The sequence below is a fragment of the Aquarana catesbeiana genome, linkage group LG01 (assembly GCF_042186555.1).
Source record: "Aquarana catesbeiana isolate 2022-GZ linkage group LG01, ASM4218655v1, whole genome shotgun sequence".
NCBI classification, from domain to species: domain Eukaryota; kingdom Metazoa; phylum Chordata; class Amphibia; order Anura; family Ranidae; genus Aquarana; species Aquarana catesbeiana.
The window spans coordinates 952,460,757-952,479,451 of NC_133324.1; the positions used below are offsets into that span (position 1 = coordinate 952,460,757).

The 18,695-nt window shown below is 48.7% G+C and overlaps 1 protein-coding gene across 2 annotated transcripts in view; it reads left to right on the plus strand.

Moving 5' to 3' along the window:
- The window catches only part of LOC141121844 (C-C motif chemokine 21a-like), a 43,720-nt gene extending 25,843 nt beyond the window's left edge, over positions 1-17,877 (plus strand). For both annotated transcript variants that reach the window (XM_073611594.1, XM_073611586.1), the window contains exons 2-4: positions 7,839-7,965; positions 12,972-13,059; positions 17,172-17,877. In XM_073611594.1, coding sequence (XP_073467695.1) covers positions 7,839-7,965; positions 12,972-13,059; positions 17,172-17,183 — 227 coding nt within the window. In that variant the 3' untranslated portion in view covers positions 17,184-17,877. The remainder of the gene's footprint in view (positions 1-7,838; positions 7,966-12,971; positions 13,060-17,171) is intronic.
- The last annotated feature ends 818 nt before the right edge of the window (positions 17,878-18,695 follow it).

Below are 18,695 nucleotides of genomic sequence, written 5' to 3' on the forward strand. Positions count from 1 at the left end.
ACTTGGTGGTGCAGCGGTTCTTGGGCAGGTACCCGGGCTTACAGGATGTCCTGAGGCAGGCCAGGAAAGTCTGTGTGCATTTCCGCTGGTCATATAATGCCAGTGCTCGGCTGACGGACCTCCAAAAGGAGTTTAACCTGCCCAAGAACCGCCTAATCTGTGACATGCCCACCAGGTGGAACTCAACGTTGGTCATGCTGCAGCGGCTGCACACGCAGCAGAGGGCCATCAATGAGTACCTGTGCGACTATGGCACCAGGACAGGGTCAGGGGAGCTTGGTTTTTTTTCCCCACGCCAGTGGGCCATGATCAGGGATGCATGCACTGTCCTGTCACCATTTGAGGAGGCCACGAGGATGGTGAGCAGTGACAGTGCATGCATCAGTGACACTGTCCCCCTTGTCCACCTGTTGGAGCACACGCTGCGTGGAATAATGGACAGGGCACTTGAGGCAGAACAGAGGCAGGAAGAGGAGGACTTCCTTGGCTCTCAAGGCCCCCTTTATCCAGACAGTGTTCCTGCGTGCCCGCCGATCACACAGGAAGAGGACGAGGAGGAGGAGGAGGAGGAGGAAGATTGTGTCAGTATGGAGGTGGAGCCTGGCACTCAGCATCAGCAGCAGTCTTTAAGGGATCAGTCCCAAGAAACACATGGACTTGTACGTGGCTGGGAGGAGGTGGCTGAGGACCATGTCGTCCTTAGTGACCCAGAGGACTCCGGACCGAATGCCTCAGCAAACCTACGCTGCATGGCCTCCCTGATCCTGCAAAGCCTGCGTAAGGATCCTCGTATTCGTGGTATCAAGGAGAGGGACCAATACTGGCTGGCAACCCTCCTTGATCCACGTTACAAGGGTAAGGTTGCGGACCTTATCTTGCCATCGCAGAGGGAGCAGAGGATGAAACATCTTCGGGAGGCCTTGCAGAAAGGTCTGTGCAACGCGTTCCCAGAGACTGGGAGGTTACAAACTCCTGTTTCTGGACAACGTGTTGCTGAGGCTTCGGTCAGTCAAAGAAGGAGCGGTGGAGAAGGTGGCCGTCTGACCGATGCGTTCAGACAATTTTTTGGTCCGCAGCCCCAAGGTATGATCGGTTCCAGCAACCATCGCCAGCGTCTGTTTTACATGGTGCAGGAATACCTAGGGGCAAGATCAGACTTGGACACCTTTCCCACCGAAAATCCTCTGGGTTACTGGGTCTTGAGGATGGATCACTGGCCAAAGCTTGCACAGTATGCAATTGAGCTACTGGCCTGTCCTGCATCCAGCGTTCTTTCGGAACGCACATTCAGTGCTGCTGGAGGCGTCGTAACCGATCACAGGGTGCGTCTGTCCACTGACTCAGTCGATCGACTGACCTTCATAAAAATGAATCAGTCTTGGATCACCACCAGCTACCAAGCACCTGATGCTGATGTAACCGAATAATTTTTTTTGAAATCTCAGATCCCTTCAAAGACTGTCTATGCTGATGCTGAGTGACTATCCCTGAGTAATTATCCTCTTCCTCCTCAATCATCACGCTGATAGCTTGTAAGAACATTTTTGGTTCTGGGCGCCACCACCAGTGCCTAAGGCACAATTTTTCAGCCCCTGTTTAACAGGGGCGTGTAATTACAATTTTTGATGTAATACTTTGCAGCAGGGCTCGTTCCTGCATTCCAACTAGAGTGTCTGTGAGGGGTTGCAGTGTTGTGGCACCAGCACCAGTGCCTAAGGCCCATTTTTTTCTGCCCCTGTTTAACAGGGGCGTGTAATTACAATTTTTGATGCAATACTTTGCAGCAGGGCTCGTTCCTGCGTTCCAACTAGAGTGTCTGTGAGGGGTTGCAGTGTTGTGGCACCAGCACCAGTGCCTAAGGCCCATTTTTTCTGCCCCTGTTTAACAGGGGCGTGTAATTACAATTTTTGATGCAGTACTTTGCAGCAGGGCTCGTTCCTGCGTTCCAACTAGAGTGTCTGTGAGGGGTTGCAGTGTTGTGGCACCAGCACCAGTGCCTAAGGCCCAATTTTTCAGCCCTTGTTTAACAGGGGCGTGTAATTACAATTTTTGATGCAATACTTTGCAGCAGGGCTCGTTCCTGCGTTCCAACTAGAGTGTCTGTGAGGGGTTGCAGTGTTGTGGCACCAGCACCAGTGCCTAAGGCCTAATTTTTCAGCTCCTGTTCAACAGGGGCATGTAATTACAATTCTTGATCTAATATTTCACAGCAGGGCCCTGTGGGGGCTTACAGTGTTGTGGCCACAGCAACACCTAAGGCCCAAATTTCTGCTGAGTATATAGGGCAGGACCCTACTTTCAAACAACTAACTTACAAACGACTCCTACTTGCAAACGGAAGCAGACAACAGGAAGTGAGATGAAATCTACCCCTAGGAAGGGAAATTCTCTCCTGTAAGAGTTAATATAGGAAAAACATTTCTCCTTTCCACTGATGCTTTCCAATCCATTGGGACAACCCTTCCCTATGTTTTCCAAAAAGCTTAAAAAAGATTTTTTGGCTGGAGCTAAACACGTTAAAAATGTACCCGTTCAAAATTACAAAGAGATTCTACTTAACAACAAACCTACAGTCCCTGTCTTGTTTGCACCGCCTGTATACTGCTGTTCAGAGTATATAGGGCCTGGTGGCCCCACACCTTTCCTTATTTTAATTTGGGTGCGGGGTTCCCCTTAATATCCATACAAGACCCAAAGGGCCTGGTAATGGACTGGGGGGTACCCATGCCGTTTGTCTCACTGATTTTCATCCATATTGCCAGGACCCGACATTACATTAAACCCGCAAGCAGTTTTAAATGAGATTTTTTCCTTTAAAAATGACATTTGGTGCAGGGACTGTTCTAAACACGGGAAACACGCGTCACTTTACAGGCATACTATAGACACCCCTCAGGTACGATATTTAAAGGAATATTTCACTTTTTTTTTTTAACTTTAAGCATCATTAAAATCACTGCTCCCGAAAAAACGGCCGTTTTTAAAAGTTTTTTTTGCATTGATACATGTCCCTTGGGGTAGGACCCGGGTCCCCAAACCCTTTTTAGGACAATACCATGCAAATTAGTTTTTAAAATGAGCACTTTTGATTTCGAACGTTCGAGTCCCATAGACGTCAAAGGGGTTCTAACGTTCGTGCGAACTTTCGGTCCGTTCGCAGGTTCTGGTGCGAACCGAACCGGGGGGCGTTCGGCTCATCCCTACTGCCCTATACCACCCAACCTGCCCTATACCACCCAGCATGCCCTATACTATCATTCACAGGGGCCATTCGGGGATGCGCCCCGTGACCGTGCACTGCCTGCAGGGCAGGATAGACAAGAGGGGGGGTGACACCATGTTTTGCCGCACCAGATGACACCAACCCTAGTGACGCCACTTCAGTGGCATTGCTATGGGGGTGCGGGGGGGCGGGCCGCACCGGGTGACACCCACCAGAGGGGTGACACCGGCGGGGCCGCCGCCCACCACTACATACTCTACTAAATTGCTTGTGGTTGCGAGTGTGAGCAGGGCACCAAGCCGTAACCACTCCCCCATCTTAAGCTGTGGCTGTGTGTCACTGTGTGGTCTCCAATGTCTCCGGAGGCAGCCGGAGTTGGTGGGCCGAGCTGGGGGTGTGGGTGCCTCCTCCACTCCTCCCACAGACGCCTTCACTCTGGCTGATCCCGCAGATGAAGGAGGAAAAGGTGAGAACAGTCCGAGTGTCTTAATCTCCGGGCATGCTATAAGTTACTGTACACGTCACTACATAGAGTACTAACCTGGCACTATAATACCCCAACCTGCCCTGTGCCACCCCAACCTGCTCTATGCCACCCCAACCTGCCCTGTGCCACCGCAACCTGCCCTATGCCACCGCAACCTGCCCTATGCCACCCCAACCTGCCTAATGCCACCCCAACCTGCCCTATACCACGCCAGCCTGCCCTATACAACCCCAAACTGCCCTATGCCACCCCAACCTGCTCTATGCGACCCCAACCTGCTCTATGCCACCGCAACCTGCCCTGTGCCACCTAGGGTTGCCACATCATCCCTTTAATCCAGGACACACATGAATTACACAGGTTCTGTGGCTGATTAAGGCGGTAATTAAACTCACTTGGTGCCTTATCTGCATTAAATCAGCCTCAGAACCTGTGTAATTCATGTGTGTCCTGGATTAAAGGGATGATGTGGCAACCCTAGTGCCACCCCAACCTGCCCTATGCCACCCCAACCTGCCCTATACCACGCTAGCCTGCACTATACCACCCCAACCTGCCCTATGCTGCCCTATGCCACCGCAACCTGCCCTAGGCCACTCCAACCTGCCTAATGCCACCCCAACCTGCCCTATATCATGCCAGCCTGCCCTATACAACCTCAACCTGCCCTATGCCACCGCAATCTGCTCTGTGCCACCCCAACCTGTTCTGTGCCACCCCAACCTGCCCCATGCCACTGTAACCTGCCCCATGCCACTGTAACCTGCCCAATGCCACCCCAACCTGCCCTATACCATCCCAGCCTGCCCTATGCCACCCCAACCTGCCCCATGCCACTGTAACCTGCCCAATGCCACCCCAACCTGCCCTATGCCACCCCAACCAGCCACCGCAACCTGCCCTATGCCACAGCAGCCTGCCCTATATCCAAGCCTGCCCTATATCACCCCAGCCTGCCCTCTACCACCGCAACCTTCCCTATAACACTGCAACCTGCCCTATACCACCCCAACCTGCCCTATATCACCCTAACCTGCCCTATACCACCCAGCATTCCCTATACTATCATTCACAGGGGCCATTCGGGGATGCGCCCCGTGACCGTGCACTGCCTGCAGGGCGCTGGGTAGGATAGACAGGAGGGGGGTGACACCATGTTTTGCCGCACCAGGTGACACCAACCCTAGTGACGGCACTGCAGTCGCGTTGCTATGGGGGTGCGGGGGGGGGGGCGGACCGCACTGGGTGACACCCACCAGAAGGGTGACACCGGCCGGGCCGCCGCCCACCACTACATACTGTACTAAATTGCTTGTGGTTGCGAGTGTGAGAAGGGCACCAAGCCGTAACTAATCCCCTAAGCTGTGGCTGTGTGTCACTGTGTGATCTCCAATGTCTCCGGAGGCAGCCGGAGTTGGTGGGCGGAGCTGGGGGTGTGGCTGCCTCCTCCACTCCTCCCACAGACTTCTTCACTCTGGCTGATCCCGCAGATGAAGGAGAAAAAGGTGAGAACAGTCCGAGTGTCTCCGGTCATGCTATAAGTTACTGTACACGTCACTACATAGAGTACTAACCTGGCACTATACCACCCCAACCTGCCCTGTGCCACCGCAACCTGCCCTGTACCACCCCAACCTGCCCTGTGCCACCCCAACCTGCTCTATGCCACCACAACCTGCCCAATGCCACCCCAACCTGCCCTATGCCACGCCAGCCTTCCCTATATCACCACAACCTGCCCTGTGCCACCCCAACCTGCCCTATGCCACCCCAACCTTCTCTATACCATGCCAGCCTGCCCTTTACCATCCCAACCTGCCCTATGCTGCCCTATGCCACAGCAACCTGCCCTATGCCACCGCAACCTGCCCTATGCCACCGCAACCTGCCCTATACCACGCCAGCCTGCCCTATACCACCCCAACCTTCCCTATGCCATCGCAACCTGCCCTGTGGCACCGCAACCTGCCCTATGCCACCACAACCTTCCCTATGCCACCCCAACCTGCCTAATGCCACCACAACCTGCCCTATACCACGCCAGCCTGCCCTATACCACCCAAGCCTGCCCTATATCACCCCAGCCTGCCCTATATCACCCCAGCCTGCCCTATATCACCCCAACCTGCCCTATACCACCCAGCATGCCCTATACTATCATTTACAGGGGCCATTTGGGGATGCGCCCCGTGACCGTGCACTACCAGTAGGGCGCTGGGCAGGATAGACAGGAGGGGGGGTGACACCATGTTTTGCCGCACCAGGTGACACCAACCCTAGTGATGCCACTGCAGTGGCCTTGCTGTGGGGGTGCAGGGAGTGGGCCGCACCGGGTGCCACCCACCAGAAGGGCGACACCGGCCGGGGCCGCCGCCCACCGCTACATACTGTACTAAATTGCTTGTGGTTGTCAGTGTGAGCAGGGCACCAAGCCGTGCAGAGGATGCTGCCTGTAACCACTCCCCAATCTTATGCTGTGGCTGTGTGACACTGTATGATCTCCAATGTCTCCGGAGGCAGCTGGAGTTGGTGGGCGGAGCTGGGGGTGTGACTGCCTTCTCCACTCCTCCCACAGACTCCTTCGGATGAAGGAGAAAAAGGTGAGAACAGTCCGAGTGTCTTCATCTCCGGGCATGCTATAAGTTACTGTACACGTCACTACATAGAGTACTAACCTGGCACTATACCACCCCAGCCTGCCCTATGCCACTGCAACCTGCCCTATGCCACCGCAAACTGCCCTATGCCACCCCAACCTGCCTAATGCCACCCCAACCTGCCTAGCGCCACCCCAACATGCCCTATACCACGCCAGCCTGCCCTATACCACCCCAACCTGCCCTATGCTACCACAAGCTGCCCTGTGCCACCGCAAACTGCCCTGTGCCACCGTAACCTGCTCTATGCCACCACAACCTGCTCTATGCCACTGCAACCTGACCTATGCCACTGTAACCTGCCCAATGCCACCCCAACGTGCCCTATACCAACCCAGCCTGCCCTATACCACCGCAACCCTCCATATGCCACCGCAGCCTGCCCTGCCCTATACCACGTCCGCCTGCCCTATGCCACCCCAACCTGTCCTATGCCACTGTAACCTGCCCAACGCCACCCCAACCTGTCCTATACCACCCCAGCCTGCCCTATGCCACTGCAACCTGCCCTATGCCACCGCAACCTGCCCTATACCACCCAAGCCTGCCCTATACCACCCCAGCCTACCCTATATCACCCCAGTCTGCCCTATATCACCCCAACCTGCCCTATGCCACCGCAACCTTCTCTATGCCACCCCAACCTGCCCTATGCCACCCAGCATGCCCTATACTATCATTCACAGGGGCCATTCAGGGATGCCCCCCGTGACCGTGCACTGCCTGCAGGGCGCTGGGCAGGATAGACAGGAGGGGGGGTGACACCATGTTTTGCCGCACCAGGTGACACCAACCCTAGTGACGGCACTGGAGGTGGGAAGGGAATGAGGGTGGCTGGTGCAGAATGGAAGGTGAATGATGTGGAAGTCGGGGTGAATGATATGGAAGTTGGGGTGAATGATATGGGGGGAGGGGTTAATGGGGGGGGTTTGGAATCGCATCCTGGTGGTGATTAGATCTGAAAATGTTTCTTAGCCTGGATTGTGTTTAAGTTGAGGTTTGGGGTTTGTAGTCTCTTTTTTTGTTGTCATTAAAATACGTTTCTTTCTATGTTATCTGGTCAGGAACCATTTTTCTTTACTTGCTGATGTAAGCACGCTTGTTCTTGTTTAGTTGTTTATTTTTGTGTAAATATGTTTTTATTCATAAGCTGTATGTTTGTATGATTTTTTAATAAGCAAAAATGTACACTCTAATGTCCCCCCCCCCACAATCACACACTATTTTATACATTTATATAGCTCTCACATATACTGCAGTGCTGTACAGAGAACACTGAGACATTCATATCAGTCTCTACCAGAGGAGCTTACACTCTAATGTCTCCCCATAGTCACACACTATTATTATACATTGATATAGCTCTGACATATAGCGCAGTGCTGTACAGAGAACACTGAGCCAGTCACATCAGTCTCTGTAGCAGAAGAGCTTACAATCTAATTTATACATTCTTTTTTTTCTCTCCTAGTGTCCGCCGCTAGCAGAAACCCCTCTGGTTGTTGTTTGGCAACAAATGATAAAAAGATCCCCTACAAAATCATCAGCACCTACAAGCATCAGGGCCTGTTCTCCGGCTGCGACATTCCAGCTATTGTGTAAGTATCTGAAAATTATAAAAGTCCATAACTAATAAGGGATTAGACCATTGGGGGTCAACTTTCATGATATGGGGGGCCTCAACTGAAGCCACCAACATCACCGCAGGGCCACATATAAAATTCACTGAATATCATTATCAGAGATACTGTAAAGTCAACAACTATGGGCATATGACAGGAGATGGTCAGAGACTGCAGACATGATACAGGAGATGGTCAGAGACTGCAGACATACTACAGGAGATGGTCAGAGACTGCAGACATACTACAGTAGGGTGCCCACGTGTCCCGGATTGCCCGGGATTGTCCCTTGATTCAAGTTTGTGCCCCGTGTCCCGGGCACCTTCATTCCGGGACAATACAGTGTTCCGGAATGAAATAAGCACGCACATCCACCCTGATAAACATTGCCGAACTGGTTGCTAGGGCCGCCCCGACTCGCGTCTAGCAACCAGTGACGTCGGCTGAGCGTGGCCTTATCCAGAGCTGCCCTGCGCAGCACTCCGAGTCCACCCACCTCCTCTCCTTCTCCGCCTCCAGCCGCACCGCAGCAGCAGAGAGCAGCCGGACTCAGAGCCCAGGCCTGCCAGAGAGCGTCTTCTGTAGCTCCTTCTCCTGAGTCCTGACTCCAGTCCAGCGGCATTCTGCAGTGCTGGTAAGCCAGGATCCACGGCAGCCAGTGCCCAGTGCCGATCCCGGGGCTTACTCCCTTCTGCTCGGGCGGCAGGGGTTGGGTCCAATAGTACTGGCAGAGTGGCAGTGCAGAATCCCTGATCCCCGGCTAGCAAAACAGTTGCAGAGGTTTCTTGGCTGACATGAGTGAAGGAGGACGCGGTGTCAGGATTCCTGTCCCAGCGCTTTGGCTGATGTGTCATCTGTAGACCGGACTTCTCCCCCCCCTCCCTGCACTCCACCAGAAAGACGGAAGACACCTGCTGCTGGAGGTGATGCCGACAACAAGAAGCCACAGTAATCCACAGTTAGAAACATACACCACAAGCTGGAACAAGTGAATGTGGGACCGTAGTAGGGTGAAGGTGAGAAGGACGGAACTAGGATGGCTGGCAGGTAGGCAGCGTGCTCTGCTCCTCTTAACACTAACATGATCATAACAGACTGGTCTGCATGGCATGCATCTATGGCAGCCATCGCTCCTCAGGGCTCTCTGCAGGGGGCACTCTGGAGGTACTAACTTAGTGCTACCAGAGTGCCTCTTTACATCCTCCTCCAGAGTGACCCCTTAGTTCTGCCTCCAGAGTGACCCCCATTAGTTCCTCCTCCAGCATAACGCCTTAGTTCCTCCAGAGTGCCCCTTACATTCTCCTCCAGAGTGACCCCTTAGTACCTCCAGAGTGACCCTTACATCCTCCTCCAGAGTGCCCCTTACATCCTCCTCCAGAGTGCCCCCTTAGTACCTCCAGCGTGACCCCTTAGTACCTCCAGAGTGACCCTTTACATCCTCCAGGGTGCCCCTTTAGTACAGTAATACTAAGGAGGCACTCTGAAGGAAGATGTAAGGTGGCACTCTGGAGGAGAATGTAAGGTGGCACTCTGGAGGAGGGTGTAAGGTGGCACTCTGAAGGAGGATGTAAGGTGGCACTCTGTAGGAGAATGTAAGGAGGCACTCTGAAGGAGGATGTAAGGAGGCACTCTGGAGGAGGATGTAAGGTGGCACTCTGGAGGAGGATGTAAGGAGGCACTCTGGAGGAGGATGTAAGGTAGCACTCTGGAGGAGGATGTAAGGAGGCACTCTGAAGGAGGATGTAAGGAGGCACTCTGAAGGAGGATGTAAGGTGGCACTCTGAAGGAGGATGTAAGGTGGCACTCTGGAGGAGGATGTAAGGAGGCACTCTGAAGGAGGATGTAAGGTAGCACTCTGGAGGAGGATGTAAGGAGGCACTCTGGAGGAGGATGTAAGGAGGCACTCTGAAGGAGGATGTAAGGTGGCACTCTGGAGGAGGATGTAAGGAGGCACTCTGAAGGAGGATGTAAGGTGGCACTCTGAAGGAGGATGTAAGGTGGCACTCTGGAGGAGGATGTAAGGAGGCACTCTGGAGGAGAATGTAAGGAGGCACTCTGTAGGAGAATGTAAGGAGGCACTCTGGAGGAGGATGTAAGGTAGCACTCTGAAGGAAGATGTAAGGAGGCACTCTGGAGGAGAATGTAAGGAGGCACTCTGGAGGAGGATGTAAGGAGGCACTCTGGAGGAGAATGTAAGGAGGCACTCTGGAGGAGAATGTAAGGAGGCACTCTGGAGGAGAATGTAAGGAGGCACTCTGGAGGAGAATGTAAGGTGGCACTCTGGAGGAGGATGTAAGGTAGCACTCTGGAGGAGGATGTAAGGAGGCACTCTGGAGGAGGATGTAAGGAGGCACTCTGGAGGAGAATGTAAGGAGGCACTCTGAAGGAGGATGTAAGGTGGCACTCTGGAGGAGGATGTAAGGAGGCACTCTGGAGGAGAATGTAAGGAGGCACTCTGAAGGAGGATGTAAGGTGGCACTCTGGAGGAGGATGTAAGGAGGCACTCTGAAGGAGGATGTAAGGAGGCACTCTGGAGGAGAATGTAAGGAGGCACTCTGAAGGAGGATGTAAGGTGGCACTCTGGAGGAGAAGGTAAGGAGGCACTCTGGAGGAGAATGTAAGGAGGCACTCTGGAGGAGGATGTAAGGAGGCACTCTGGAGGAGGATGTAAGGTGGCACTCTGGAGGAGGATGTAAGGATGCACTCTGGAGGAGGATGTAAGGATGCACTCTGAAGGAGGATGTAAGGTGGCACTCTGAAGGAGGATGTAAGGTGGCACTCTGGAGGAGAATGTACTGAGGCACTCTGGAGGAGAATGTAAGGAGGCACTCTGGAGGAGGATGTAAGGAGGCACTCTGGAGGAGAATGTAAGGAGGCACTCTGGAGGAGAATGTAAGGAGGCACTCTGGAGGAGAATGTAGGGAGGCACTCTGGAGGAGAATGTAAGGAGGCACTCTGGAGGAGAATGTAAGGAGGCACTCTGGAGGAGAATGTAAGGAGGCACTCTGGAGGAGAATGTAGGGAGGCACTCTGGAGGAGAATGTAAGGAGGCACTCTGGAGGAGGATATAAGGAGGCACTCTGGAGAAGAATGTAAGGTGGCACTCTGGAGGAGAATGTAAGGAGGCACTCTGGAGGAGAATGTAAGGAGGCACTCTGGAGGAGAATGTAAGGAGTCACTCTGAAGGAGGATGTAAGGTGGCTCTCAGGTGGATGTAAGGGGGCACTCTGAAGGATCTAATGGGGGCCCTCTGGAAGTACTGAGTTAGTACCGCCAGAGCACCCCCTTAGATCCTCCAGAGTGCCCCCTTAGTACCACTCTGGAAGATGCAAGGGGGCACTCTGGAGTTACAGATGTAAGGGGGCACTCTGGAGTTACAGATGTAAGGGGGCACTCTGGAGTTACAGATGTAAGGGGCAATGATGTAGGGGGGCATGCTGGAGGATGTAAGGTGGGACTCTGGAGACAGGTATGTAAGGGGGACTCTGAATTATAGAGGGAATGCTGTGGACTTTGATGTAAGGGAGGACTCTGATGGGAATGTAGCACTCATCCTGACTGCTGCACTCCATATGTTGTTTTCTTTGTTACATATTTCTGACCCTGCACTCTATACTATGTATGTTCTATATTATGTTGTACATAGACCTGGCCAAGGTGTTCATTGTCTCAACAGTTGCTTTATCAATGAAAAAAATTAATTGGGGGTTGGCAACACTTGACAAGAGGGAAGGGCGCCGGGTTGGGGGCGGGGAATGTCAGGGGGGCCCTTCATGGTTTCTTGCACTGGGGCCCTGAAGGTTCAAGTTACGCCACTGCTGCATTGCCACCGTTTGCCAGTAGCCAGACTTCTTCTCTCCTCCTGAGCCTCCTCCCGCCTACAAGGACCGCGACCAACACCCGAGCCGCCCGAGTGCCTGAGGTTTGTGCTCACTAATCTATGAGAACATGCTTGCTTGCAATGCAATCATGTATTGCTTTTAACAATGTTCCTTCTAGATACTGTATGTTCATAACAATAACATTTCCTTTTTCTTTTTTTTGTTACATATGTATTTCTGTGTGGCACCTTTAAATTCTGGCTATCTATTCCAAATCAAGTTCTATTGAGCTGAAAACCACTGTTTAAAATATCAAAACCATCTTTTTTTGGGCGGGTGCGGGGGGGGGGGGGGGTCACCCTATACTACTATGTGGTCACCCTATACTACAGGAGATGGTCAGAGACTGCAGACATAATACAGGAGATGGTCAGAGACTGCAGACATAATACAGGAGATGGTCAGAGACTGCAGACATATTACAGGAGATGGTCAGAGACTGCAGACATACTACAGGAGATGGTCAGAGACTGCAGAAGACATAGTACAGGAGATGGTCAGAGACTTCAGCAGAATTTATTAAGAATTTTTTTTTTATTATTTTTTTCATTGGATTTGTTTTATAACACAAAGTAGAAAATATTGTTTATTTTTTTCCCAATATGTTTTATTTTTTATTTTTTATTTCTATAATAAAAAAATTTAAAAAATGATAAATTCTAAAAATTGTATTTGGGTACAGTGATGCACGGCTACGCAATTGTCAGTTAAAGTAGCAAAAAATGGTCTGGTCATGAAGGGGGGTAAAACCTTTTGGAGGTCAAGTGGTTAAAAACCTCTTAAAGGGCCAAACAGAGCTTGCTGGAGGGATTAAAAAATGTTGACATGCTTGCACTAAAAAAAAACTTATTTTGGTAGAGCAGGAGAACTAAAAAATAAAATGATCACTGTTTATATATATATGTAATTGGTTTAAAATTACACTGGTCTGGGACAAATTACACATGGTTTTTTATTTTTTTTTTTGCGTTTAGATATACGAAAAAAAAAACAAAAAAAAAAAGATTGTAAGAAAATAGAACCAAATGAAAGTAAAAAAAAAACAAAACAACAAAAAACAAACATCTATTTATGTAACTATGTCTAAAACTGTCTGTCTAGATTCACAACAAACAAGAACAAACACCTCTGTGCCCCCACAGATTCAGACTGGGTGAAGAAGTATATGGTCTGCCTAGACCAAAAATTGGTAAGTAACACTGATTTTAATATGGAAAACTGAGATTACACTGATCAATAGTCATTTATATAACTCTGACATATACCGCAGCGCTGTACAGAGAACACTGAGCTAGTCACATCAGCCTCTGTACCAGAAGAGCTTACACTCTAATGCCCCCCCCACCCCACCCCACAGTCACACACTATTATTATGATACATTTAAATAGATTTAAAGATTTTTTACAGGTTACCAGTTTAGAGTTACAGAGAAGCGCTAGATATTTCGTTCTCGCTATAACATTCGCAGAGATACCCCACATGTGTGTGCGAGACCTACGTATGCGTTCGATTCTGCGCACGAGTACAGTGGGACAGATGCACTTTAATAATAAAAAAATATGTATTATTATTTATTTTATTATTTTTTTACTTTTTTAGAGTCCCTTTTTTAAAATTTTTATCACTTCATTTAAACATCCCTTGTGATAGGAATAAGATATGACAGGTCCTCTTTATGAAGACATCTGGGGTTGTATAAGACACTAGATCTCTCCTCTAACCTGGAAAGCATGAGATAAAAAAATAAAAATAAAGAAAAATTGATCTCATGCTTTCCAGAACAAACAAAAAAATGGCAGAACCAGACGTGACGTCATGATGCCACTTCCAGCCTCCCAGGACCATAGAAATGGTCGGGGGGACCGTCAGATCGGATCCTGGGCTCCCCGATCGCACGGGAGAGACTGGAGAGGCGCTGTTGGGCAGTGGGAGGGGGAGGGGGCGGGGTTTAAGCCCCATTCCATGCAGTTGCTCACCTGTCGGATAAAACGTGTCCTGCATAGTTACATAGTAACGGCTAGTTTACACTTGCTTCAAAACTAGGCTTCGGACACACTTTGTTAAAGCTTTCCAACCACCAGTCAAAGCTCCTGTCGCTGAAAAAAATGGTTAGCTTACAGTCCTGTTTACACCTTGCTTTGCTTGGTGCTTCGATGAGGCTTTGGTGGAGCTTCGATGAGGCTTTGGTGGAGCTTCAATGGGGCTTCGATGAGCCTTTGGTGGGGCTTTGGTGGGGCTTCGATGAGCCTTTGGTGGGGCTTCGATGAGGCTTTGGTGGAGCTTCAATGGGGCTTCGATGAGCCTTTGGTGGGGCTTTGGTGGGGCTTCGATGAGGCTTCAGTGGGGCTTCAAGCGAGCTTTGCCATAGACTTCTATGGACGCTTTGAAGACGCTTTGAAGCACCACTAAAGCTACTTGAGTTATCGTTTTTGAAGCAAAGCAAAGAAAAAGCAAGGTGTAAACAGGACTGTAAGCTAACCATTTTATTTAGTGACAGGAGATTTAACTAGTGTTCAGAGAGCTTTAACAAAGCCTGTCTAAAGCCTTGTTTTGAAACAAGTGTAAATTAGCCGTTAATGTGTGTTGAAGTCGAAGCAAGTGTAAATGACCCCTTTTTGATGTGTTTTTGATGCTTAAGTGGTGCTTTTATCGTGCTTCGGTGGTGTTTCAGTGGTACTTTGGTGGAGCTTCGATGAGGCTTTGGTGAAGCTTCAATGGGGCTTCGATGAGCCTTTGGTGGGGCTTCGATGAGCCTTTGGTGGGGGCTTCAATGAGGCTTTGGTGGAGCTTCGATGAGGCTTTGGTGGAGCTTCAATGGGGCTTCGATGAGCCTTTGGTGGAGCTTTGGTGGGGCTTCGATGAGGCTTCGGTGGTGCTTTAAACGAGCTTTGTCATAGACTTCTATGGAGGCTTTGAAGATGCTTTGAAGCACCACTAAATCAACATGAGGTATAATTTTTGAAGCAAAGCCAAAGCAAAGCAAAAGCAAGGTGTAAACAAGGACTGTAAGCTGACCATTTTATTTAGTGACAGGGGCATTGACTGGCATTCAGAGAGCTTTAACAAAGCCTGTCCGAAGCCTTGTTTTGAAGAGTAAACTAGCTCTTAGGGCTCATGTACATTTGCTTCGGATTCAACGCACATTAATACGCCTACCGCTTCAACAAGCTTTTATGATGTGTTTTTGATGCTTCGTTGGTGCTTCGATGAAGCTTCAGTGATGCTCTTTTGAAGCTTTGTTGAAGCTTGGCAGATGTCCTGTGTGTGTGTGTTGATATCTCATACCTGCAAGTTCCCCAAAACAAAGCAAAGCCTCTCAAAAGCTGCAGGTGCTTCAAGCGAGTTTTGCCATATACTTATACATAGACTTCTATGGAGGCTTTGAAGACGCTTTGAAGCACCACTAAAACGACATGGGGTATAGTTTTTGAAGCAAAGCCAAAGCAAAAGCAAGGTATAAACAGGACTGTAAGCTAACCATTTTATTTAGGGACAGGGGCCTTGACTGGCATTCAGAGAGCTTTAACAAAGCCTGTCTGAAGCCATGTTTTGAAGCATAAAATAGCTCTTAGGGCTCATGTACACTTGCTTTGGCTTAAACACACATTAATACGCCTACCGCTTCAAAAAGCTTTTATGATGTGTTTTTGAAGCTTCGGTTGTGCTTCGATGAAGCTTCAGTGATCCTCTTTTGAAGCTTAGCAGATGCCCTGTGTGTGTGTTGATATCTCATACCTGCAATTTCCCCCAAAACAAAGCAAAGCTAAAGCTGAATTAAAGCCTCTCAAAAGCTGCAGGTGCTTCAAGCGAGCTTTACCGTAGACTTCTATGGAGGCTTTGAAGATGCTTTGAAGCACCACTAAAGCTTCATGGGGTATCATTTTTGAAGCCAGCACAAGCAAAGCAAAAACAAGGTGTAAACAGGACTGTAAGCTAACCATTTTATTTTGTGACAGGGGCATTGACTGGCGTTCAGAGAGCTTTAACAAAGCCTGTCCGAAGCCTTGTTTTGAAGCGTAAACTAGCTCTTAGGGCTCATGTACACTTGCTTCGGCTTCAACGCACATTAAAACGCCTACCGCTTCAACAAGCTTTTATGATCTGTTTTTGATGCTTCGGTAGTGGTTCGATGACGCTTCGGTGATGCTTCGATGAGGCTTCAGTGATGCTCTTTTGAAGCTTTGTTGAGGCTTGGCAGATGTCCTGTGCGTGTGTGTTGATATCTCATACCTGCAATTTCCCCAAAACAAAGCAAAGCCTCTCAAAAGCTGCAGGTGCTTCAAGCGAGCTTTGCCATATACTTATACATAGACTTCTATGGAGGCTTTGAAGATGCTTTGAAGCACCACTAAAGCGACATGGGGTATAGTTTTTGAAGCAAAGCCAAAGCAAAGCAAACACAAGGTGAAAACAGGACTGTAAGCTAACCATTTTATTTAGTCATGTTTTAAGGGCTAGTTTACACTTGCTTTAAAACAAGGCTTCGGACAGGCTTTGTTAAAGCTCTCTGAACGTCAGCCAAAGCCCCTGTGACTAAATAAAATGGTTACCTTACTGTCCTGTGTACACCTTGCTTTGCTTTGCTTTGCTTTGGCTTTGGCTTTGCTTCAAAAATTATAACCCATGTTGGTTAAGTGGTGCTTCAAAGCATCTTCAAAGCCTCCATAGAAGTCTATAACAAAGCTCGCTTGAAGCACCACCAAAGCACCACTGAAGCATCATTGAAGCACCACCGTGCTGTCCTGTTTACACCTTGTGTTTGCTTTGCTTTGCCTTCGGCTTTGCTTAAAAAAATGATATCCCATGACGCTTTAGTGGGGCTTCAAAGCATCTTCAAAGCCTCCATAGAACTCTATGGGAAAGCTCCCTTGCTTAAAACACCTGCAGCTTTTGAGAGGCTTTAATTCAGCTTCAACTTTGCCTTGTTTTGGAGAATATGTAGGTATGAGATATCAACACACACACACACACACAGGACATCTGCCAAGCTTCAACAAAACTCCAAAAGAGCATCACTGAAGCATCACTGAAGCTTCACTGAAGCCTCAACAAAGCTTCATCGAAGCACCACCGAAGCATCAAAAACTCATCATAAAAAGCGCGTTGAATCAGTAGGCGCTTCAATGTGTGTTGAAGCCGAAGCAAGTGTAAATGAGCTCTCAGTCTGGTTTAAAAAAGACCATCCAGTCCAACCGATAAAAGGAAAAAAAAAAGAAAAAGAAAAAAGAATTTGCATGTTAACAACATTTGAATTTCGAAATCCTAACTATTGTTGTTTTTTTTATTTTTTTATTTTCTAGAAAATATGTTGAAGCGGCAGAGATCTGGTGGAGGATCCCATGGCTGTGTCCGGGGTGGTGCCACCTCACTGCTTCTAGAGTCACCATGGCTGATACACTGAATTCTGATCTGTCCTTCTCTGCTATCACCGGGTGTGGTTTCTATCATTGATATGTATCTGTCTCCGTAGGTTTGTTACATTGTAGGGAGTTTTCTTCTCATAAAATGTTGCAATTTGATCGATTTGTAACGTCTACCTGTCTGTAGCACAAGGGGAAGGTGTCCAAGAGGTGGACCTGGCTTGTATCTCCGAGAATGTGATGGTCACCTTCCCCTAAGTAAATCGCCAGGGGGGTGTACACTATTCCACACCGGCCGTGGCTGCTTCCTTTGCACCTAGTATCCGGCATACTTTAGGGCCCCGCCGTGCCATTTCACTTTCTGGTGCTTTGCTTCTCTTTTTCGTGTGTTATGATTGGGATTTGCTTAAGTTGACCGTCACGGGGAGGAAACCACTTTTTTGAGAAGTTTAAACATTTGCTGAATGGCACATTAAACTTTTTTTTTTTTTTTAAAGGAAGAAGAACTTTTAATTAATTTGGTTTGGGGGTGGAAAAGTTTTAAGCTGCTCTTAATGTCTATGGGCATTGATTTTGTAGCTCTCCTTCAACTCAATAAACCCCATATTAGCACCGTGGGGTGTATTTATTTAAAAAAAAAAAATTTCATCCTATCAAACTGCATATTCGTTTGCTCTTTTCTTTTGCTATTTTCTCTCCAGGTTGAATGTTATTCTTCACACAGAAAACAACTCGTATTGGCCACTAGATGGAGCTGATGATCTTAGTATGTTTTTAGCATAATCATCGGCTCCATCTAGTGGTCATAATGCTGTATTTGCCTAAATCATTCTATGAAGGACATTCAACCTGGAGAGAAAATAGCCTTGTTTTGCCCCCCAATTCACACAGAATGAATAAATTTGTCCAACTTCAACATGTACTAATGTACTAAGGTTCCCTTTTTTTTTTTGCAAGCTTGCTGAAATAAAAAAAAAATATATATATATTTTTCCAATGGGTGGGGCCTATGTCCAATAGGTGGAGCTGGGAACTCCCACGCAGAGCTAAATTCTACCTGAGTAGTAGCTAGGGGGTCTTGGTTTTGGGTGGAGTGACCTTTTAAGATATAGCATGCTATTCTCGTTTTTGACAAAAGATGCAATTTTTTTTTTTTTTAATATATAAATATACTTCAGATCTATATTTTACATTTAAACATCTGATTTATTATTGTGTGAGACAAAAATATTTTCAGTACTGTTAATGAAATTAATAAATATAATCTTTCTGCATGATATCAAGGTTTATATATTGTTTGTTTTTTCAAGCTTATAGAAGCCCTGTCATAGAGCAGAACACCTGTGTGGACAGGCTCGATGGAAGCAGACAATCCCTTTCCTCATAATATCGGAGCAGAGGGGAACTTGGCACACAAGTCTAGGACTTGCAGCTTCCATCATTGCCTGTTCACACAGGGATTTT